An 18,866-nucleotide genomic window follows, 5' to 3' on the forward strand; every position below is an offset into this window, starting at 1 on the left:
TTGTGCTGTCTAATGTGTTTGTGTTCGTCTTCTGTAGTAGTTCCTCCATTCATATTGGGGGTTAGGCGTAGAGCTGACAACTCTGCACTGTAAAAAACTATGTCAAGAATCAGCAATATAAGGCCATGGATGTTCCCAAGGTAAAATATTCCGGAGGTAAAATAGTCCCCCGTTCGGATCTCCGGGTGGGGACTACTTTGGGAGGTCCCTGGACTAAGGATAAGATCTACGTTAGGAATAAGGATATTAAATTAGGCACCTGGAATGTTCTGAGCCTTTACCGGCCTGGGGCATTTCAGTGTACAGTTAATGAGATACTTAAGTATAAATTAGATGTAGTAGCTGTACAGGAAGTTAGGTGGCCAGGAGAAGGGAATTGTAAAACTAAAAATTATACTTTTTTCTATGGTGGTACTGAAAATCATAATTTTGGAACAGGCTTTTTCATAAATAATATAATAATCTCGGCTCTTAAAACAGTAGAATTTATTAATGATAGGATATCATATGCAGTTTTACAGGGTAGGTGGTGTAAAATTATTTTAATAAACATACATGCACCAACGGAAGATAAAGATGATAATAGTAAAGATGATTTTTATGCAGAGTTAGAACAGGTCTTTGATAAATTTTCTCAGTATGATATGAAAATTCTGTTAGGTGACTGTAATGCACAGATTGGCAAAGAAGAGACATTTAAACCCACGATTGGTAAAGAAAGTCTTCATGAATTAAGTAATGATAATGGTATAAGATTGATTACTTTTGCAACCTCAAAGAATTTAATTGTGAAAAGTACCACTTTTAAACATAAAGATATCCATAAATATACCTGGTCTTCTCCAGATGGTAAAACTCATAATCAGATAGATCATATTCTCATTGATAAGAGAAGGCATACTAGTATAATTGACGTTCGTACACATAGAGGTGCTGACTGTGCCAGTGACCATTATTTAGTAATTGCTAAATTAAGAGAAAGACTCTCTTTGATAAATCATAAGCAACAAAATCTAAAAGTTCTAAAATTTGATACAGGAAAGTTTACTGATGAAAGAATTAAGAAAGATTACCAAATTAAACTGTCAAATAGATTTGATGTTTTGAAGGATTTAAATGATGATGAAAATATAAATGAAACAGACGTAAATAAGAATTGGGAGCACATACGTAATGCAATAGAATCAGCAGCTAAAGAATGTATAGGATACCATAAACCGAGAAAAAGTAAGCCATGGTTTGATAATGAATGTCATAATCTAATAGAAATAAGAAATCAGGCTAGACTTAGGTGGTTAAATAACTCTGATGATACAAATCTAAACAATTATAATAGAATAAAGCGAGAAGTTAACCGCACGTTTAGAAGTAAAAAAAGAGATTACTTGAAAAGCAAAATTAACGAAATTGAAACAAACAGCAAAAATAAAAATATCAGAGATTTATATAAAGGTGTAAATGAGTTTAGAAAGGGGTGGCAACCTAAAGTAAACTTGATAAAAGATAAAGATGGTGATCTTCTAGCTGACCCAAACGATATTCTAAATAGATGGAAGAACTACTTTAATGACCTTTTAAATGTTCATATAGGAGATAAGTCAGAAGTAAATGAAGTCCACACAGCAGAACCTTTAGTTCCAGAACCTAACTTGACTGAAGTTAAAGATGCTATTAAAAGGCTAAAGAATAACAAAGCACCTGGCATTGATTTAATACCAGCTGAGTTAATTAAATATGGTGGAAATTCATTAATATGTCAAATTCATAAATTAATTTGTTTAATATGGAATAAAGAAGAAATCCCTCAACAGTGGAAAGAATCCATAATTGTTCCTGTGTTTAAAAAAGGTGATAAAATGAACTGCAATAATTACCGTGGAATTTCTCTACTCTCAACAACATATAAAATATTGTCTAACATTATTTTAACAAGACTAACCCCATATGCTAATGAAATTATAGGTGATTATCAATGTGGATTTAAACGTAACAGATCAACTACAGATCAAATTTTTCACATCAGACAGACACTTGAAAAAAAATGGGAATATAATCAAAATGTCCATCAGCTATTCATTGATTTCAGAAAAGCATATGATTCGGTCAAAAGAGATAATTTTGCCCTGGAATATGCTGTTAGGAAGGTAAAAGAGACTAAAGAAGGACTAAAATTAAATGGTGTGACTCAGTTGTTAGCATATGCAGATGATGTAGACTTACTGGGGGATGATGTGAATACAATTAAGAGTAATGCTAAAATATTTTTCAAAACTGCTAAAGAGATAGGTTTGGAAGTTAACAAAGACAAAACTAAATACATGCTTACAGGCCGAAACCAAGTGTTATGTAATAATCAAAATCTAATTATTGATAACAACTCGTTTGAACCAGTCTCCAAATTCAAATACTTAGGAGTAATATTAACAAATGAAAATTATATTAAAGAGGAAATAAAAAGTAGGCTTAATTCAGGAAATGCATGTTACTACTCTCTTCATAAACTTTTGCCTTCTTGTTTAATATCTAAGAAACTAAAAGTTAAAATATACAAAACAGTAATTTTGCCTGTAGTATTATATGGATGTGAAACTTGGTCCCTTACATTGAAAGAGGAACATAAATTGAGGGTATTTGAAAATAAGATCCTTAGGAAAATCTTTGGACCTAAAAGGGATGAGGAGACAGGTGAGTGGAGAAGGTTACATAATTTAGAACTACATAATTTGTATTCATGTCCAGATATTATTAGAATAATTAAATCAAGAAGACTTAGGTGGGCAGGCCATGTGGCACGAATGGGAGAGGAAAGAGGAGTTTACAGGATTCTTGTTGGGAAACCTGATGGTAAGAGACCTGTAGGAAGGCCAAGGCGAAGATGGAGGGACAATGTCGAGATGGACCTAAGGGAAATCGGTAGGGATGGAAAAGAGTATATAGATCTTGCTCAAGATAGGGTAAGATGGAAGGCCTGTGTTGCTGCAGCCATGAACCTTCGGGTTTAAGAAGGCTAGGGAGTTAGTTAGTTAGTTACTTAGTTAGTTATGCAAATTTTAGAATGATCAAAAAATATATGCACACTCCACTATTTAACCCTAGAAAGCTAACACGTCGTCTGGCAGACTACACATATGGTGCAGTTTTCTAGTTGCACCCCCTTCCACTTAAATCTTTCACTACCTGCCCTGTCTACCATTGTTTGGGTCAGAGAGACTGACGGGAAATTATTGGTGTCCTTTTACAAGCATTTCTTCAATGTGTTTTAATTTTGCAGAGTCTGGAAGACAAAATGTTCGTCTCTATGTACACCAAACCTTCCATGGCATCTTTGCCAGATTTTGCTAACATCCTGAATGTGGAAATGCCAACAACTAATGCAGTTGATCAACAACAACAAGGAAGGAAGATTTGTGCATTCTGCCCCTCAAGTAAGAGGAGAATGACCAGATTCTTCTGCTGCCATTGCTCCAAAGCTATGTGTGGTCAACACCAGTCAAACTGTTGTTTTAAATTAGTTTTGCAAAATTTATACTGTATTTTAATTCTGAAAAAAAAATCAGTAGTCCAGCAGACGAATGGTTCAGCACAGGACACATTAGCTTTCAGGGTTAACCATCAGTTAAATGTCACATTAGATGCAAGGCTGGATGTTATAGGCACAAGACAATCATCTTACTTTAGTAGATCATGTGTATTTCAAGTTATATATAGAAATGTAAGCAAAAAGGGCAGCGTCGACCACAACTCAACCTGGGTCTCTCGCATATTGTCATTGTTCTACCAATTAAGTTACTAAGGCAGCCCTTGTGTTTCCTGATTTTTAACTCCTGCCATTTTTATCTGTGTCGGTGATAGTGCAAGGAGGTCTGTTGGCTTTGAAACACTGGTGACTTTCACAGTGCCTAGCAGGGGTAGAAAAAACTAAAACTAATTCAGGCACCAACCCCCTTTACTCAGGAGCCAGCTTTATGTTGAGGGGGAAGACAAATATGGAAATCCATGAATCCAACTAAGATAAAGCTACATATTTTGAAATGTGACCTTAAAACATTTAATTTATTAATTAATACAAGATGGATTCTTGCACCAGAGTGGCATTCCTAAAGAAGGCTCAACTGGTACTGTAACACCATGAATAATCACTGCAGAATTTAAAATTCGGCTAGCAACAGTGAAAACATTTAAAATGACATGTTTATTATGACTTAATGATACACATGATTTCCACAAGCAAATTCGAAATATTTAAGAAATATATATATTTTTTTGGCACTGAATTTGAAAATGCAGGTGCCAGGTGAAAATTTTCAGATGCCATGGCAACCAGGCAGGCATCCTGTATTTTTCTACCCCTGGTACCTAGTATCTTCCAGCATGGAGTTGTATATTACCTCATAATTTATTTATTTAGCACACACAAATGATGTACTTTGTAGAAATTGAACAAAAACAGCAGAAGCAAAAAGTCAGGTGACACATGGTAGCTCTGTTGGTAGAGGAATGGTAGCTTGGTATGTCATAGACCTGTGTTCCAGTTCTGGTCGAGCCTGCATTTTTTGCTTAAATTTCTACAAGTTAGTCATGTCTGTGAATGGAATAGCTAACCAACTGAATCCTCCCACATCATCCCCCACTAGTGTTTTTTATCCTTATCGATGTCATCCATTCAGCAGAAATGGCAAACAGCTCAAGTCACATTTCCAACTAATAATTACTCCACCAGTATATACATTTTGGACAGTCTAACCATTCTAGCAACTTAGCAGAACAATTGTAGCAGAATAGTTACAAATGTAAGAATGTAACTATTATTCCATATCAAAATATTGGCATTTTTCTTAAATCTTTCACAGTGGGATTTTGGCATGCGGATATAGCTCTGCTACATAGTCTTTTGGGGAAATTTTCAGAATTGCATAAATTTGTAAAAAAAAAAAAGAAAGTATTCTAAAGTACTGATATGAATTCTACTACTATTCTTTGAACAAAGAGTTCCCCTTGGTGTTAGATTTTCATTGTTAATGAAGTGGATACAGTGGCATGCTCAAAAGGTAGAGGGGGGGGGGGGGGTAGTGGTCACTACAATTTGTTTTTAGCAAAATGAGAGCTGACTACTAAAAAAATACATGTACTCCCACTCCGTTTCAAAAATCATTTGTTCAGAACCAAAGCAAGTAATTTCTTTGGTAAACAGTTCAAATGACAGACTCTAGATGGCAGCATGTTCTGGTAATGCTTTTTCTTGCAGGGCCACTTTGCTCGACAATCGACCTCAGCAGTGATGACAATATTTGAAATAGACTGCAGTCACTTTGCGTAAGTTACGCATATTCGAAAAAATCGACTGAAGTTGCTTTGCAGCAGAGAAAGAGTTAAAAAATATTTATAAATTAACTTTTGAGAACATCAATACACGAGTTAAAAAATATTTATAAACTAACTTTTGAGAACATCAATACACGTATAAAAGTTTATTCAAATGCATTTATAATTTCAAAATCCAATTCTGGCATATAATTGCAGTGTAGGATTAATTAAAATTCTCAGTTTTTCATAATTTGAAAAGGATATTCAGACTCAATGAAAGTGACATTCAGCACTTTGCATACTTCCCGAAACACCTGCACTGGATAAAGTTTCAGCCAATATCAATTAATAAATTTCAATTCATACCATAGTAGTGATATCAGAATTATTGTTGTTTGTTTTAAGTCCACTTTATGCATTGATAGGCTAATCAGGACTGGACCTACAGTTTAAAGTGGGATCTGAACCACTGTGCAATGTGCCTCCACAGGAAATCGAACCTGGGACCCCTTGATTACAAGGTGACCATGTTACCACTATGCCATCAAGGAGGCCATTGATATCAGATGATACTAATACTTTAATATCACATCAGCCCTAGTTGGGATATGTATGCCCAGGCCTTCATGGGCTATTGCGCCATAGGTTAGTTAGTTAGTTTGTTATTATATGAGAAATAAACCAGGGCAGGAAAAATGAAATAAATATAGGAAAACATTAGATATAATACACTTAAGATAGAAATTTTACTGTATTTGAAACTTAAGACTTCAGACTTTCTGTTTTGTTTTTAAGAACTTATAGTAGTACATAATTTACTACACCATACCTTCAACATTTTCTTCTTGCAATTTTGTAGCATTATTCTTCAAGTTGCGAGCAGTAGTCTTCAAACTGTCAGTCCTATTCCTCAAGTCTGCTAGGGCTACATTAGCTAAATAAATTCGTTCAGTTGTGTTTTCCAGCAATTTACTCACATCTTCAAGATCACCTGATGATGAGGTTAGCTTATCCCTGAAATTGCATTGAAAGAAAAAATTATCGATGTTCTTAAATTCAGTATAAAACCTTTTATTTACGAAAAATTCCTTAACAATAAATGTATTGGTGGATCAAATGAAAACGGAACATTGGATGTACGGAACAGAGCTCTCCACTGCCGAAGAAGTCCAAGATGGTGCAGAGTAGTGGTAAAGTGGTGTGACATGTTTTTTCGATCATAAAGGACCCCTTCTCCTTGAGTTCCTGGACCATGGTCAAACGATCAATGCTGCATTACCCTCACCATTTGCGTGGTTTTACTGCATGATAAAGCATGGCCACATACGTCAGCTGTTACAAAGAACACGTTGGCGACATTTCCCAAGTAACCACCATCATTGGGCCGTCAGTTTTTACATGGGAAAGGTTGGCTTTGCGTTGGTTGGCAAATTGACGTTGGTCTTACATTGGGCCAACAGTGGTTGCCAACATTTGCCCAACCAAGGAAACATTTGTCAAAATCAGTTATAAACAACTTTTTAATGGTAAGACAACTTTCAGGAGAATGCTAAAAATTCTAGAGTGTAAAATAAGTAACATGTAACAGTGTTTCTTTTCGAATATTTCAGTCACAGCACATACTGGAAATATAATATATTTTTAATGAAAGTAGTAGCTATTTTTAGCTTGCAGTCACTCACCAGTCCTTTGTCAGCCGCCATGGATGAAAGATGTGTTGGGAATTGCTTATTGTTTGTCTCTTTAGATGTAGCAGAACAAGAACATTCTTACAGGTATTCTTGTGAAGGTGGTTAAGCAATGTTATGTGCAGACTAAATTCCATGAGAGGTGGAAAACTAAGTAAACCCCAGAAAGTTTTTGTGCTACCATTTGAAGGTATGGTGCCTTGAAAACAAAGATACCATGTGACTGAGAAAGTGCTGCGTATTTTTTTATTTTCATAAATAACTTGAACTATTGTTTACATTTGACCTTACAATAAATTATGTATATATCAGAAAACAAACCTATCCATTCCTTAGTTTTCAGTATGTTTGCCCAACGTAGTAAAACCATACATTTGGCCAACGTAGTAAAACCATATGTTGGCCCAACGTAAAAACCACACACTGACCCAACGTTGGAACCACAACCAAAATTACCGTTGGCCAACTGTATGTTTTTGCATTGGCCCAACCGTTGGTCAACCATTTTCAGTACGGTTGGCACAACGTTGGGCCGACCACTTTTAGTTACTTGGGTTTAGTGGATAGTGTTGGAACACCCACCATATAGACCTGATCTATTGCCATGTGACTTCCATATCTTTGGTCCATTGAAAAAGACATTCAAGGGTCGGTGCTTCCACTCTGACAATGAAGTCATGGACGATGTTCACAACTGGTTCAGATCTCAGCCAAAGGAGTTCTACGAGCAGGGTATTCACCGCTTGGTGAAACAGTAGGACAAGTGCTTGTGTAACTTTGGAGATAACGTTTGAAATTAACATTGTTGATTTCATTCTGTGGCACCTGTTCAGTTTTCATTTGATCCACCCTAATATTTAAACCATATTATTTTTATTTATTTATATATTCTCTACATGTACACTTTCTTTATGTAAATTACTACACACAAACACTTACTAACTTTTGATATTTTATTTGTTATGTAAAATATACTGATAAATAACTTAGTATTAAACTTAAATAAAGCACAAGAAAATGTAAAAATAAAACCTAGTATAAGAGTTACTAATCTTTTTTTTTTAATATTCTAACATTTATTTCATGTTCGATATACTCTGACTTCATTTTTAATATTTTTTATTCTCTTTTGTTATTGCTTTCATCAATATACTGAAAACATTAATCTGGACATCTGAACAAAATATTAATACTAAAAAGAACAAAGGCTGCCAAATTACATGTTAAATAGAAACTAATAGGAACAACTTGTAACTTAACCACACAATTCTGAGCTTTTTCTTGTTTTCTTGTCCACTTTATGCACAGATAGGCTAATCCAGACTTGACCTACAGTTCGAAGTGGCATCCTTACTACTATGAACCTCCACTGATTCTGGAGTCTGGGACCCCTTGACAGTGGTGTAGCAAGGGGTGGGCCAAGTGGGCGACTGCCTGGGGCCTCGTGCTTAAAGGGGCCTTGCGTCCCATGGGGTTGATACAAAAAATGTAATAAATAGAGGTGAGAAAAAATAATGAAAGCCTAAGGGGGCCCAAAAAAAGTAAAAATTATCGTTTACACAAAAATTCACGATAACTTGCTTGGACATTTTTATCCATTTATTATTATATATAATAAAAATAACTTTGTCTTGTATTTTCTTCTTTCACTTGACCTTGCACTCCCGATTTTAATAAATTAACAACAAAGCACCTCCAACTGCCACAAAGCAAGTTTTAGGCATTTACAGTCGGGCCGTGATAAGAAGCGGCGTGCAATCAGAACACAAAACAGCAGAACGTGACCAAATTCTGTCTCCTCATTGGCTGCCATGTGGCTGGGGGTGTTCTGCATTGCCACGTTCACACAAGCAGACGGACAGGCTAATCAGCTGTTGGCAAGCTCGGGAAAAAATAAAACTTCATGCGAAATTAAGCACGTACGTATCAGTATGCTAATATATGTAATTTCAGTCGTAAAGTGATAAATTAATTAATCTAGAAGTTTGAATCTGAAGTTTCTTGTAGGTTAATGTTAACTTCCCTTGTGAACTTTACTTTCTGGCAAGCATGAAACATTTTCTCTTCCTGCTCTACACAGCAACTGAAAACCTTCACTGAAAGAAAATTTGTTGTGTTTTTATTATGGTACATTACAAGCATCAGCTACCGGCATCTTTTTACTTGTGTTGTATCGTATCACAATAATCTACAAAAGAAAATGTGTCTTGTGTTATGAACAACTGTGGAAAATCGTTCTCCTTTTATTTCATGCCACCTCTCTTTGCCTTCTTTGTCACGCCGCGGCGTTAGTTTTTTTCGCAACTCGATACTGACCACAGCTATGCTCACCTATTGTTTTTGTATACAAATATTTTTGCAACACGACTTTAGTTTCAAAAATGTGAGGACAGAGATTAGAAAGAATGAACTAACTGTCCTGAGTCTTGTAGACTTTCATCAATGGTTATAAAACAAAATATACTCAATATTACAGTCTGGAGCCTGCCTCTCCCCAAACAACATATATGCATGGACGAATCAAAATTCTTGCACAATCTGAAAAATCATCAGTGTTATTTTTGTAAGTTTTTATATCTTGATATTATAATATTTCATAGTTCAAGGGTTATCATAGCCTTCATGACCCCTCCCTGTTGGGCCTGTCCTACATCTTCAGATTTCAGCTCTCAGAAAATAGAGAAATACATTATTAGTGCGAGTGAAATTATTAAATATCATTTCCATCAGTAATTTATTATTATTATTATTATTTAAATATGATAAATTGCTAACCAGTGGTAGCGATTAAGGGGGGGGGGGGGTGTTGGGGCAGTTGTTACCAAGCTTGAAGTCTGAATCCAAATAATGTTCCAAATTGTTGACAAACATCTTACTGATTTTCCTCAAGATCTCGCCATCCACTGCTGAACTTCATGCATGATTGCCTTGCATGTAATATTCTATCATCCAGGAAGCCCATATCATAAACCATCACACAAGATCAAATGCAGCAGCAAATAGACATCTCTATTTCTTTAAACTGTAGGTCCAGTCTTGATTAGCCTTACTGTGCATAAAGTGGACTTAAAAACACCAAATCAATCCAATCCAATCAACCATTACCTGCTGCAAAGTCATCCATTGTTATAGCCTACTATTCATGTCAAAAATACTGAGCCCTCTGTTTACACGCTTCTAAAATGTACTCCATGGGAGGAAAAAAAAATCACATACCTCAATGGAAAGCTATTATCTAAAAATTAAACTTAACTCTATTTTCTTATTATAATGGAAAATTCACCGGAAAGTGTAGTTTTTCTTCCAATTTTCAAGAGCAGGTAACTTAACACCATACAGTTCATAATCAACTGTACATAAAATATTGAGATTTTGTGTACTTAAAGGTTGATTATTATTGCACTTCTGTGGAGAAAATAAAAATGAAGATCTTTACTAGATACTTCAAAAATGGATATTTAAGGAAATGTGCACACTTCAAATTCATAGTTGCAAATTCCATGGAACTGCAAACAACTGTTGATCCAAATCCAGAAGTTTGACATGTGTGCGTCAAATATGGCCCGAGATATTAATTATTATTTCACACTCCTGATATGGTAAATGGGTGCATGTCGTATGGCATGGTTTGGGCAATCTCAGACGACTTCCACAGCATTGATGCTTCGCTTCAGGAATCATGAAAGTGCATTCCGCCGAGCTGATCCAAAGTAGTGTCACAGCATGAAATAATGAATATAAAATATTTGTTGTAAAGGGTTTGACAATTCGTCCGGGAGACCGAGGTCCCCAGTTCGAGGTGCCAAACAACTCTACCGCTGGTCAGTTGGTTCAGGGTTCCGCGGCCGCCCGATTGGACGGTCGTCGGTCCTTGGTTCGCGTCTCCGGTTAAGGAAACACGATTCCTACCACCAGCTAACGGTTTAATTCCAGGTTCGTGTCACCGGGTCGGTTATATACACCTCCGGCGGTAAGCCACGTCGTGCATAAAGTGGTGCTGTTATTCATTTATAGCAATAATAATAATAATAATTGTGGTAATAATAGAAAACTATAACCCTTCTGGTCAATGGAGACAGGCTATACAGCTTCAAACTCAGGACTAAAACCAAAACAATATCGACCATACGAGGATATACGTCTATACATATATATAAATGAATCAAGAACACCTGTAGGATAACGAATATATACGTGTATTCGGCAAAAATAAACACAACAATGATAATATAACCCTTTACATATCCCCTCACTCTCATTCAATCATGCACTCACACACACACGCAGCAGGGGTGAACACAAGATACCATTACATGATAAAATATCTAACCGCCTCTTTGGTTTATTTCCCGTGTACCTTCGAATATTTGAGATTTCTATTAGCCTTTTAGGCTTGCTTTCAATGTAAATAAGCGTGGCTAGTGCTCTGTCACGTATGAGACGCGATTAGCTAGGCGTCATAGTTACCAAAAGTAAATAATAATTGACATTACACTTGTTGAGGCACTACTATGCAAAAAGAATAAGCATACACTAAATGAATGACAAGAGGAAATTAACTTGATTACCAGTACGCGATTGCTGACAATAAAAAAAACGACTGTAATATAAACTAGGATATATTCAAAATGATTAACTCAGCTATACTATTTAGTACCTAGTTTTTCTAATACCTATATATATCAAAGAGCACGGTAAAAGTCAAATAATTAATTATATAAATACTCGGCGCGAGAATAGGAAAACAATAACAAATAGTAGGCAGGGACTGCGAACCGAATTTGAACTCGAACTGAAACATGCTCCAGTTCGGCTTATAGTTCGCACTCGAACCTGAACTGAAATGTTTCGCTACATTCTGGTGCACCATAACCCTCCGTGTACTTTCAGTTTCAGTTCAGTTCCGGAATGAAACCTCATTGTGAACACTTTCGGTTCGCACCCGAACCTGAACTGAAATGTTTCGCTACATTATGGTGCACCATAACCCTCCGTGAACTTTCAGTTTCAGTTCAGTTCCGGTATGAAACCTCATTGTGAACATTTTCGGTTCGCACCCGAACCTGAACTGAAATGTTTCGCTACATTCTGGTGCACCATAACCCTCCGTGTACTTTCAGTTTCAGTTCAGTTCCGGAATGAAACTTCATTGTGAACACTTTTTGTTTGCACCCGAACCTGAACTGAAATGTTTCGCTACATTCTGGTTCACCCTAACCCTCCGTGTTCTTTCAGCTTCAGTTCAGTTCCGAAATGAAACCTCGTTGTGAACATTTCTGGTGCACACCCGAACCTGAACTGAAATGTTTCGCTACATTCTGTTGCACCATAACCCTCCGTGTACTTTCAGTTTAAGTTTTGTTTCGGAATAAAACTTCGTAGTGAACAATTTGGTATTTTGGGGGCTGCCAGATCCGAATATTTGGAAATAGATAAGATCCGAAATGCCATTAAGGCAGTGTTTCTCAATTTTTTTGCCTGAGAGTCCCCCTTGACATAATTGAATATTTCTGTGTACCCCCTGAATTCTCAATATTTTATATACCTAAAAATTGTATGAAATAAGTGTGAAAAATGACACCAAACACGAACTCATTGCTTCCAATACGCTACATAATAATATGGATTCGTAGTTATTACTTCTGAGTGGCAATATGTTTGTAATTCGTATATCTTGGTCGTGTTTGGTATCATTTTTCATATTTTATAGCCCATATTTCAATTATAACAAAATAAATGTAATATTGTTACAACATAAAAAAAATAACATTGTTGATTCAAATAGTCAGTAGGTGACTCACTAGTCACTATGTCCGTCTGGTCCAGTTTCTGTTGCGTCACCACCTGTAGGAAGGGAACAGGAAGCATGTATTTTCCAACAGTGCCTTATATCGCATTGCATTCCCGTTCCCGACCAATCACGTGGCCTCCTACCCGACTGCCATGCCATCAAACTGTTTAAATCCAGGTACTATAAATAACCCTGTTCATACAATATATTAATCAAATCCACATTGGAATCGTGTTTTTAACCACAGCTGCAGCGCAATTCAAGAAACAATTCTCATATCGGCATTGTCCAAGAGTGGTGGTGATTGGTTCTGCGGTCACGAAAGAAGTTTGATCGACACACTGTCGGCTTAAACCACAATACATTTTCTTTCAATGGGTAACTGGGGAAGGCAAGTGCAAGGTGCATTTTTCCCACTTTTCATTGTGGTTACTCTTGGGAGGGTGCATTTTCCCCACTTTTATTGCGAGAGCGCACTTTTCCCGGGTGCATTTTTCCCGACACCGGTGGTTTTGGCTGCACCAGCCACCCAGGTAAGCGTGGAGCGGTTGTTCTCAAGTGTGAAGTTTGTAATGTCAGATTTGAGGTACAACCTTTCCTCTCCAACACTTGATGATCTCATGGTCTTGCGGATGAATGCTTTATTCCAAAAGCGTTCTGATCAGCACTTGCCAGCCTTAAACCAAGATGAAAATTCTTTCAGTTCCTCTATTAGCTCCAGTAGTGTTTACGAGTTCGTCGAGGAGGAAGGTGAATAGTCATTGTCTTTCATGCTCACATGTTTGCTGTCGTTTTTCATAATTCTCATTTGGAAAGACATTTAAAAGATTAACATTGTAAGATTTATGTATGACCTAATTTCCTTTTTTATTCAAAATTTAAATAATACCTGTTCAAGTGCAAATACTACGTTACATATGAGGAGGAGGAACTCGTACTACAAAATTATGACATGTATCATTTACAATCAACCAAAGTTTGTGAAACATATTTTTAAGTGCTTTTTCTTTAATCCATGGTTATTTGTAGGTGTGAAAATATCGAGGATAGATGCTTATTGCGTTTTTCATAAATTAACAGTTCATACACTATTTTATTTTAATTTTCTATTTACAGGAATTCAGAAAACCAAACAAAATTATGTAATTACATACAAAAGAGTAAATGCCATTTTCCATGAATTGGAAAATTTGCTGCCATAGGAAAATCTAATGTGTATTAATCATATTGATGTAGTTTTGCGCGAAAATGGACACACTTATGAAGCTAGCCACAGCTCACATAGAATTGTATCTGTTTTATTAACTACAATTTGGTTTCTGTACTGTGATGACATACGCTGCTTTCATAAATGTATTTGTTTAACGACAATTTGGTTACTGTACTGTGATGTCATACGCTACTTTCAGAAATGTGTGTTTGATTAACTACAATTTGGTTACGGTAATGAAGATACGTAACTTTTTTCACAGTTAATTTTCATCCCATTGTTTGATGCCATTTTGAACTGAATCAACTGAGGTAAAAGTGACGCGGCAGATTCATATAAACTTTTCGTTTTCATTTCACAGATAATTACAAAAAAGTACAATTGTCAGTACAATGTGAGATACAGTTCTTAAATGAAGAAAATGTAAAGGTTACTCAGTATTTTTCTCGATTTCAAACATAGCAAAACTCGCCCAGATCCTTAACATTTGGGTCTGGAAACGGTTTAAGTTCGAGAACTGAAACTTAAGTGAAAACTTTCATTCCAGGACAAACTGGAAGTGAAAGTTCAGACCATCCAATTACAGTTCGGGTAGATATACTCCGGTTTCGTTCCAATTTTAGTTCGAGAACTAAAAATGAACAGAAGGGTTTCATTCCGGGCCGAACTAGAAGTACAACCTCAGATCATTCTAGTTACGGTTCGGATAGATATGCTCCGGTTTCATTCCAGTTTCAGTTCGAGAACTGAAAGTGAACCGAAAGGTTTCATTCCGGGCCGAACTGAAACTAAAATCCCAGATCATTCCAGTTGTGGTTCGGACATATATACTCCGGCTTCATTCCAGTTTCAGTTCGAGAACTGAAAGTGAACCGAAAGGTTTCATTCTGGGCCGAACTGAAACTAAAACCCCAGATCATTTCAGTTACGGTTCGGATAGATATATTCTGGTTTCATTCCAGTTTCAGTTCAAGAACTGAAAGTGAACCGAAAGGTTTTATTCCGGACCAAACTGAAACTATAACCTCAGATCATTCTAGTTACGGTTCGGATAGATATGCTCCGGTTTCATTCCAGTTTCAGTTTGAGAACTGAAAGTGAACCGCAATGTTTCATTCCGAGCCGAACTGAAACTGAAACTGAAAGTAGGTTTCAACTGCAGTCCCTGATAGTAGGTCTTTTAATTTATAGAATTTCGAAGGGTGAGCAAAATAGGTTCTTAATTTTTTAAGATTTATAGTACTTTTGATTTGATTGGCCAAAATAATTAGTAATTGCAGGCAACATTGTTCGATTTCATCTCGCTTTGTCTTATGACGAACCAGTGGCGACGTAGGCGGACAAATGTTCACTCTCACACATAAAGAGATAGCTGGAGGATACTATACCGAGTCATTGGCGGTGTGGTCCTCGCTGAGGCCAACGGTTCTTGTTGCGGCGTCCCGACGACACTCGTGGCTATGCCAGTCTGTCCTCCTGGTGGGTGAAAACTGTCTCTTCGACTTAGACGTAACATTAATTTTTCTTCCCTTTTTCCATCGCTGCGACGAAGATGGGCAGAAAAAGCACCTCGCTTCCATCTGTCTGCTCGGGGCGTTGCATCCTATTGTGGCTTCAATGGCCATTCGGCGATACGCAGGGCGTCGGGTCGTCTAAGGGCTGACGTCCTTTCATCTCTCTCTTTTCTCTATCTCTTCTCCTTTTCTCGGCGTAACATCCATCTCACCGTTGTGGTACTGTCGTCTCTCACCTGGGTTGGCAATGCGAGTTGTCGCTGCAGCGTGGCTTTCATCTCAGACGCCGTTATGCAAGTGTCGTGGTGCAGTTCTCTTGACTTAAGGTGTCGTATAGTTAAGCAAGGGTCGTGGCTTCTTCTCTTGGCTTCATGGCAGCAGTAATCGGAAACCCGAAGGTCCCGTCCCTCTCGTAGCTTTCAGCCGCCCATATTTATTCAATGTCCCTCCTTGCAAAAAAGGGAAAAACACAACTGGAGCACGTGAAACACGTAATTAACATGGCCTCAATTCCTGGCACTGTCACTGTGATCACACACTCACGACAATTAACACGACGTGGTCGAAAGGTTAAAACAAAGCAAAGTTCCGTAACTCGCGCAAAGTGACGCGGAGATGGTGTTCGGTCTGAATATGGCGCTAAACTGTGTCGGTCCTCTGGAGTCCAGGGGTATTTAAGGAAATCTTGAAACTTCAAAAATCAACCGCCTCGAAGTTCGTTAGCTTAGAAAAAATGCTGGACAGTGGTCCTTCTTCCAGCCTCATTGTCCACTTGGGGGGTTTGGGGGTGAAGAAAAAAAAACAGAGCAGCCCTCACACGTGTTGCGAAAGAACTCCCCCTCGGTCGGCATCTAGGACGTTCTTCCTTTCGCTGAACAAGTAAACGTCACCCTTAGTGTCAAAAATTCCACAACTCGGTATTGTTTTCCTACCCTCGCCGTCTAGAACAAAAAATCCAAGAAAAGCCAAAAAGCACAACTGGCTACAGAAAGTTGTTAAGAGTATTTACGAAATTCTAAAATACACTCACATAAACTACAAAAAGACTGGTGACAAAAGTAATTGTCACATTGTCATATTGCAAATGGAAGCCATATTCCTGTACTGCAGTTTTGTTGCATTTTTCTAGTTTTTATCTTTATACAAACATAATTTCCTCAGTATAATTTCACATCATACATTTAAACAGCTAGGTTAAGTGCAACAATGAGAACGATTTGAATGAAATCGATGGGAGATTTTACCAAACTTTCAAGCCCATGGCCTGTAATTTCACAGTTCTCTCTCTGTATACAATAATAATGCACAAGCTGTGTATCTCGAACAAAGACACATCGAAATTGTGAGTTCTCACAAAATTCACTTAATGGTCTTGTCGAGTCATTGTGATGCTTTCAACATTTAATGTGTTGCTACATCGCACCTGAAATATTGCTTTTATATCTTGGATTGTTTCACAGCTGCAACTCTTGTATCCGGCCCCCGTGGCTGAGTGGTGAGTCTGGCGAGAGCTGCGATACAAGGAAGTTGTGTGAACGCTCGCTCGTACAACTCCCGATCACGCGTACGCGTAGCCAGTGCTTTACGTAAGTGTCTTGTGGAAGTTTAATACATAGACGTCAAATGGCGATTAAAAGGGTCAACACTCTGAAAATTAATTTCAGCAACATCAGAGACAAACCCACATCGACGGGATTACACCAATGGATAAACGACACATTGAAACTAACACCGGATCAGGTCGTGAGTATCGAGTTAGATCACTTTAGAAAATGTTTGTATCTGAAGCTAGTTTCGAAACTTGTGTGTGAACGGTTGTTGAATCAATCGAATGGATGTTATGTGTATAATGATTCGGAAGGTGCCCATGAGGTTTTAATGACATGGACGGACAGTGCAACAGTAATAGTTCGACTTCATGTGATCCCAAGTGAATTAGACGATGACCCGATACGAGTAGTTTTGAACCAATATGGAACCATACATACATTAGTAGATGGGAAGTATAATGATGATCATATATATCCAGTACGTACGGGCAGAAAAATTGAAAAGATGACCTTGACCCGTTCAATACCTTCTTACGTGTCTATAAGTGAAGGGAGGTATTGGGTAACACATAATGGTCAAGCTAAGACTTGTTCAGCATGTGATTCCCAGGAACACTTCTTCAATCAATTCCCCAATCGACAGCGATCATCAGCAAGAGTGGGTGACAATTCGTATGCAGGAAAAGTCCGACCCAGCCCGTATAACCTGAACAGCACAGAAGAGGTGATCACCAGTGAGCCTACAATACTCTCGGGTGTAACGACCAAGAAACAAAACGAACCACCTGCATGTGTCAGTGATGAGACAATCCAGGGTGTTCCACAAATGTCGACCAGAAAAGAACAAAACGCGTCAAATGATGAAAGTACTGACGAATTTATGAAGAGTTCAGTGTCAACCAAAGATGAGGATCCCAGTTTGCCGATCCCCAACACTTTTAAGGAAAGAGAACCAAGGGAAACACTTGAACATGCACCGACAATAGATGAAAATTCCTTGCAGATGACTACCTGGGACCAGTCTCCAGCACGTTCATCAGTGCAGATCGCATCATCACCTACAGTGGGGAGGCAGAGACGGAGGAGGAATCATCATGTCAAATCAATCAATGGCCCTCCAGCAAAGAAACCAAGTGAACAACGTTCCCCTTCGCAAGTGAGGGATAACCTGTCCCAAAGTGTACCCAACAATCTGGAAACAACCCTTGCTCTTGATGATGAACATATGAAGAATGGCTCTACAGAAAGTCTGTAAGTACTTTTGTTATCCAACATTTGACATAAAAGATGTGTTATTAACTAGAAGTGTTCAATGTTCCCTTCTCTCACCCCCTTTTGTTGGTATTGAGTGTAAGAGAAGGTTTTGTTTACGGGTTGAGTTAAGAGATATATTTAACAGAAATGTTAGTAATGGGTACTTTTTGGTGTGTATTTATATTACTTGTCACGAATAACCTAGATTTGAATACCAGGTATATGATGTTTGATTGGATGATTGGTGTGAAATATTCCATACATAGCCAGAGTATAATGTATAGTTATTTTTTTTTTCCTTTTAAGAATCTTTGTGTGTAAGGTAGACCTAAAAACAGTAAAACAATGTATATATTTAACAGTATTGTAAAAGCAAGTGTTTACATATCCATAGTGATGCTTACCACCATTAGACTTGCTAGTATAAACATAAAAAAACTACAAAACAAAACAAAGTGCATTGGGGGACTTTCTAATTCAGTCCGCTTTAGATATTGCTCTCATTCAAGAAGTAGCAATAACTAATTATGAGTTACCCTCTAGTTATATTGTCTA

General features: G+C 37.4%; 1 protein-coding gene across 2 annotated transcripts in view; it reads right to left on the reverse strand.

The window, feature by feature from the left end:
* Positions 1–18,866, reverse strand: part of LanB1 (laminin subunit beta-1) — a 296,443-nt gene that overhangs the window by 41,119 nt on the left and 236,458 nt on the right. For both annotated transcript variants that reach the window (XM_083117589.1, XM_083117588.1), the window contains one exon: positions 6,134–6,318. In XM_083117589.1, the coding sequence (XP_082973715.1) occupies positions 6,134–6,318 (185 nt within the window). The remainder of the gene's footprint in view (positions 1–6,133; positions 6,319–18,866) is intronic.

This window comes from Lepisma saccharinum, chromosome 2 (assembly GCF_977018435.1).
Source record: "Lepisma saccharinum chromosome 2, izLepSacc3.1, whole genome shotgun sequence".
NCBI lineage: Eukaryota > Metazoa > Arthropoda > Insecta > Zygentoma > Lepismatidae > Lepisma > Lepisma saccharinum.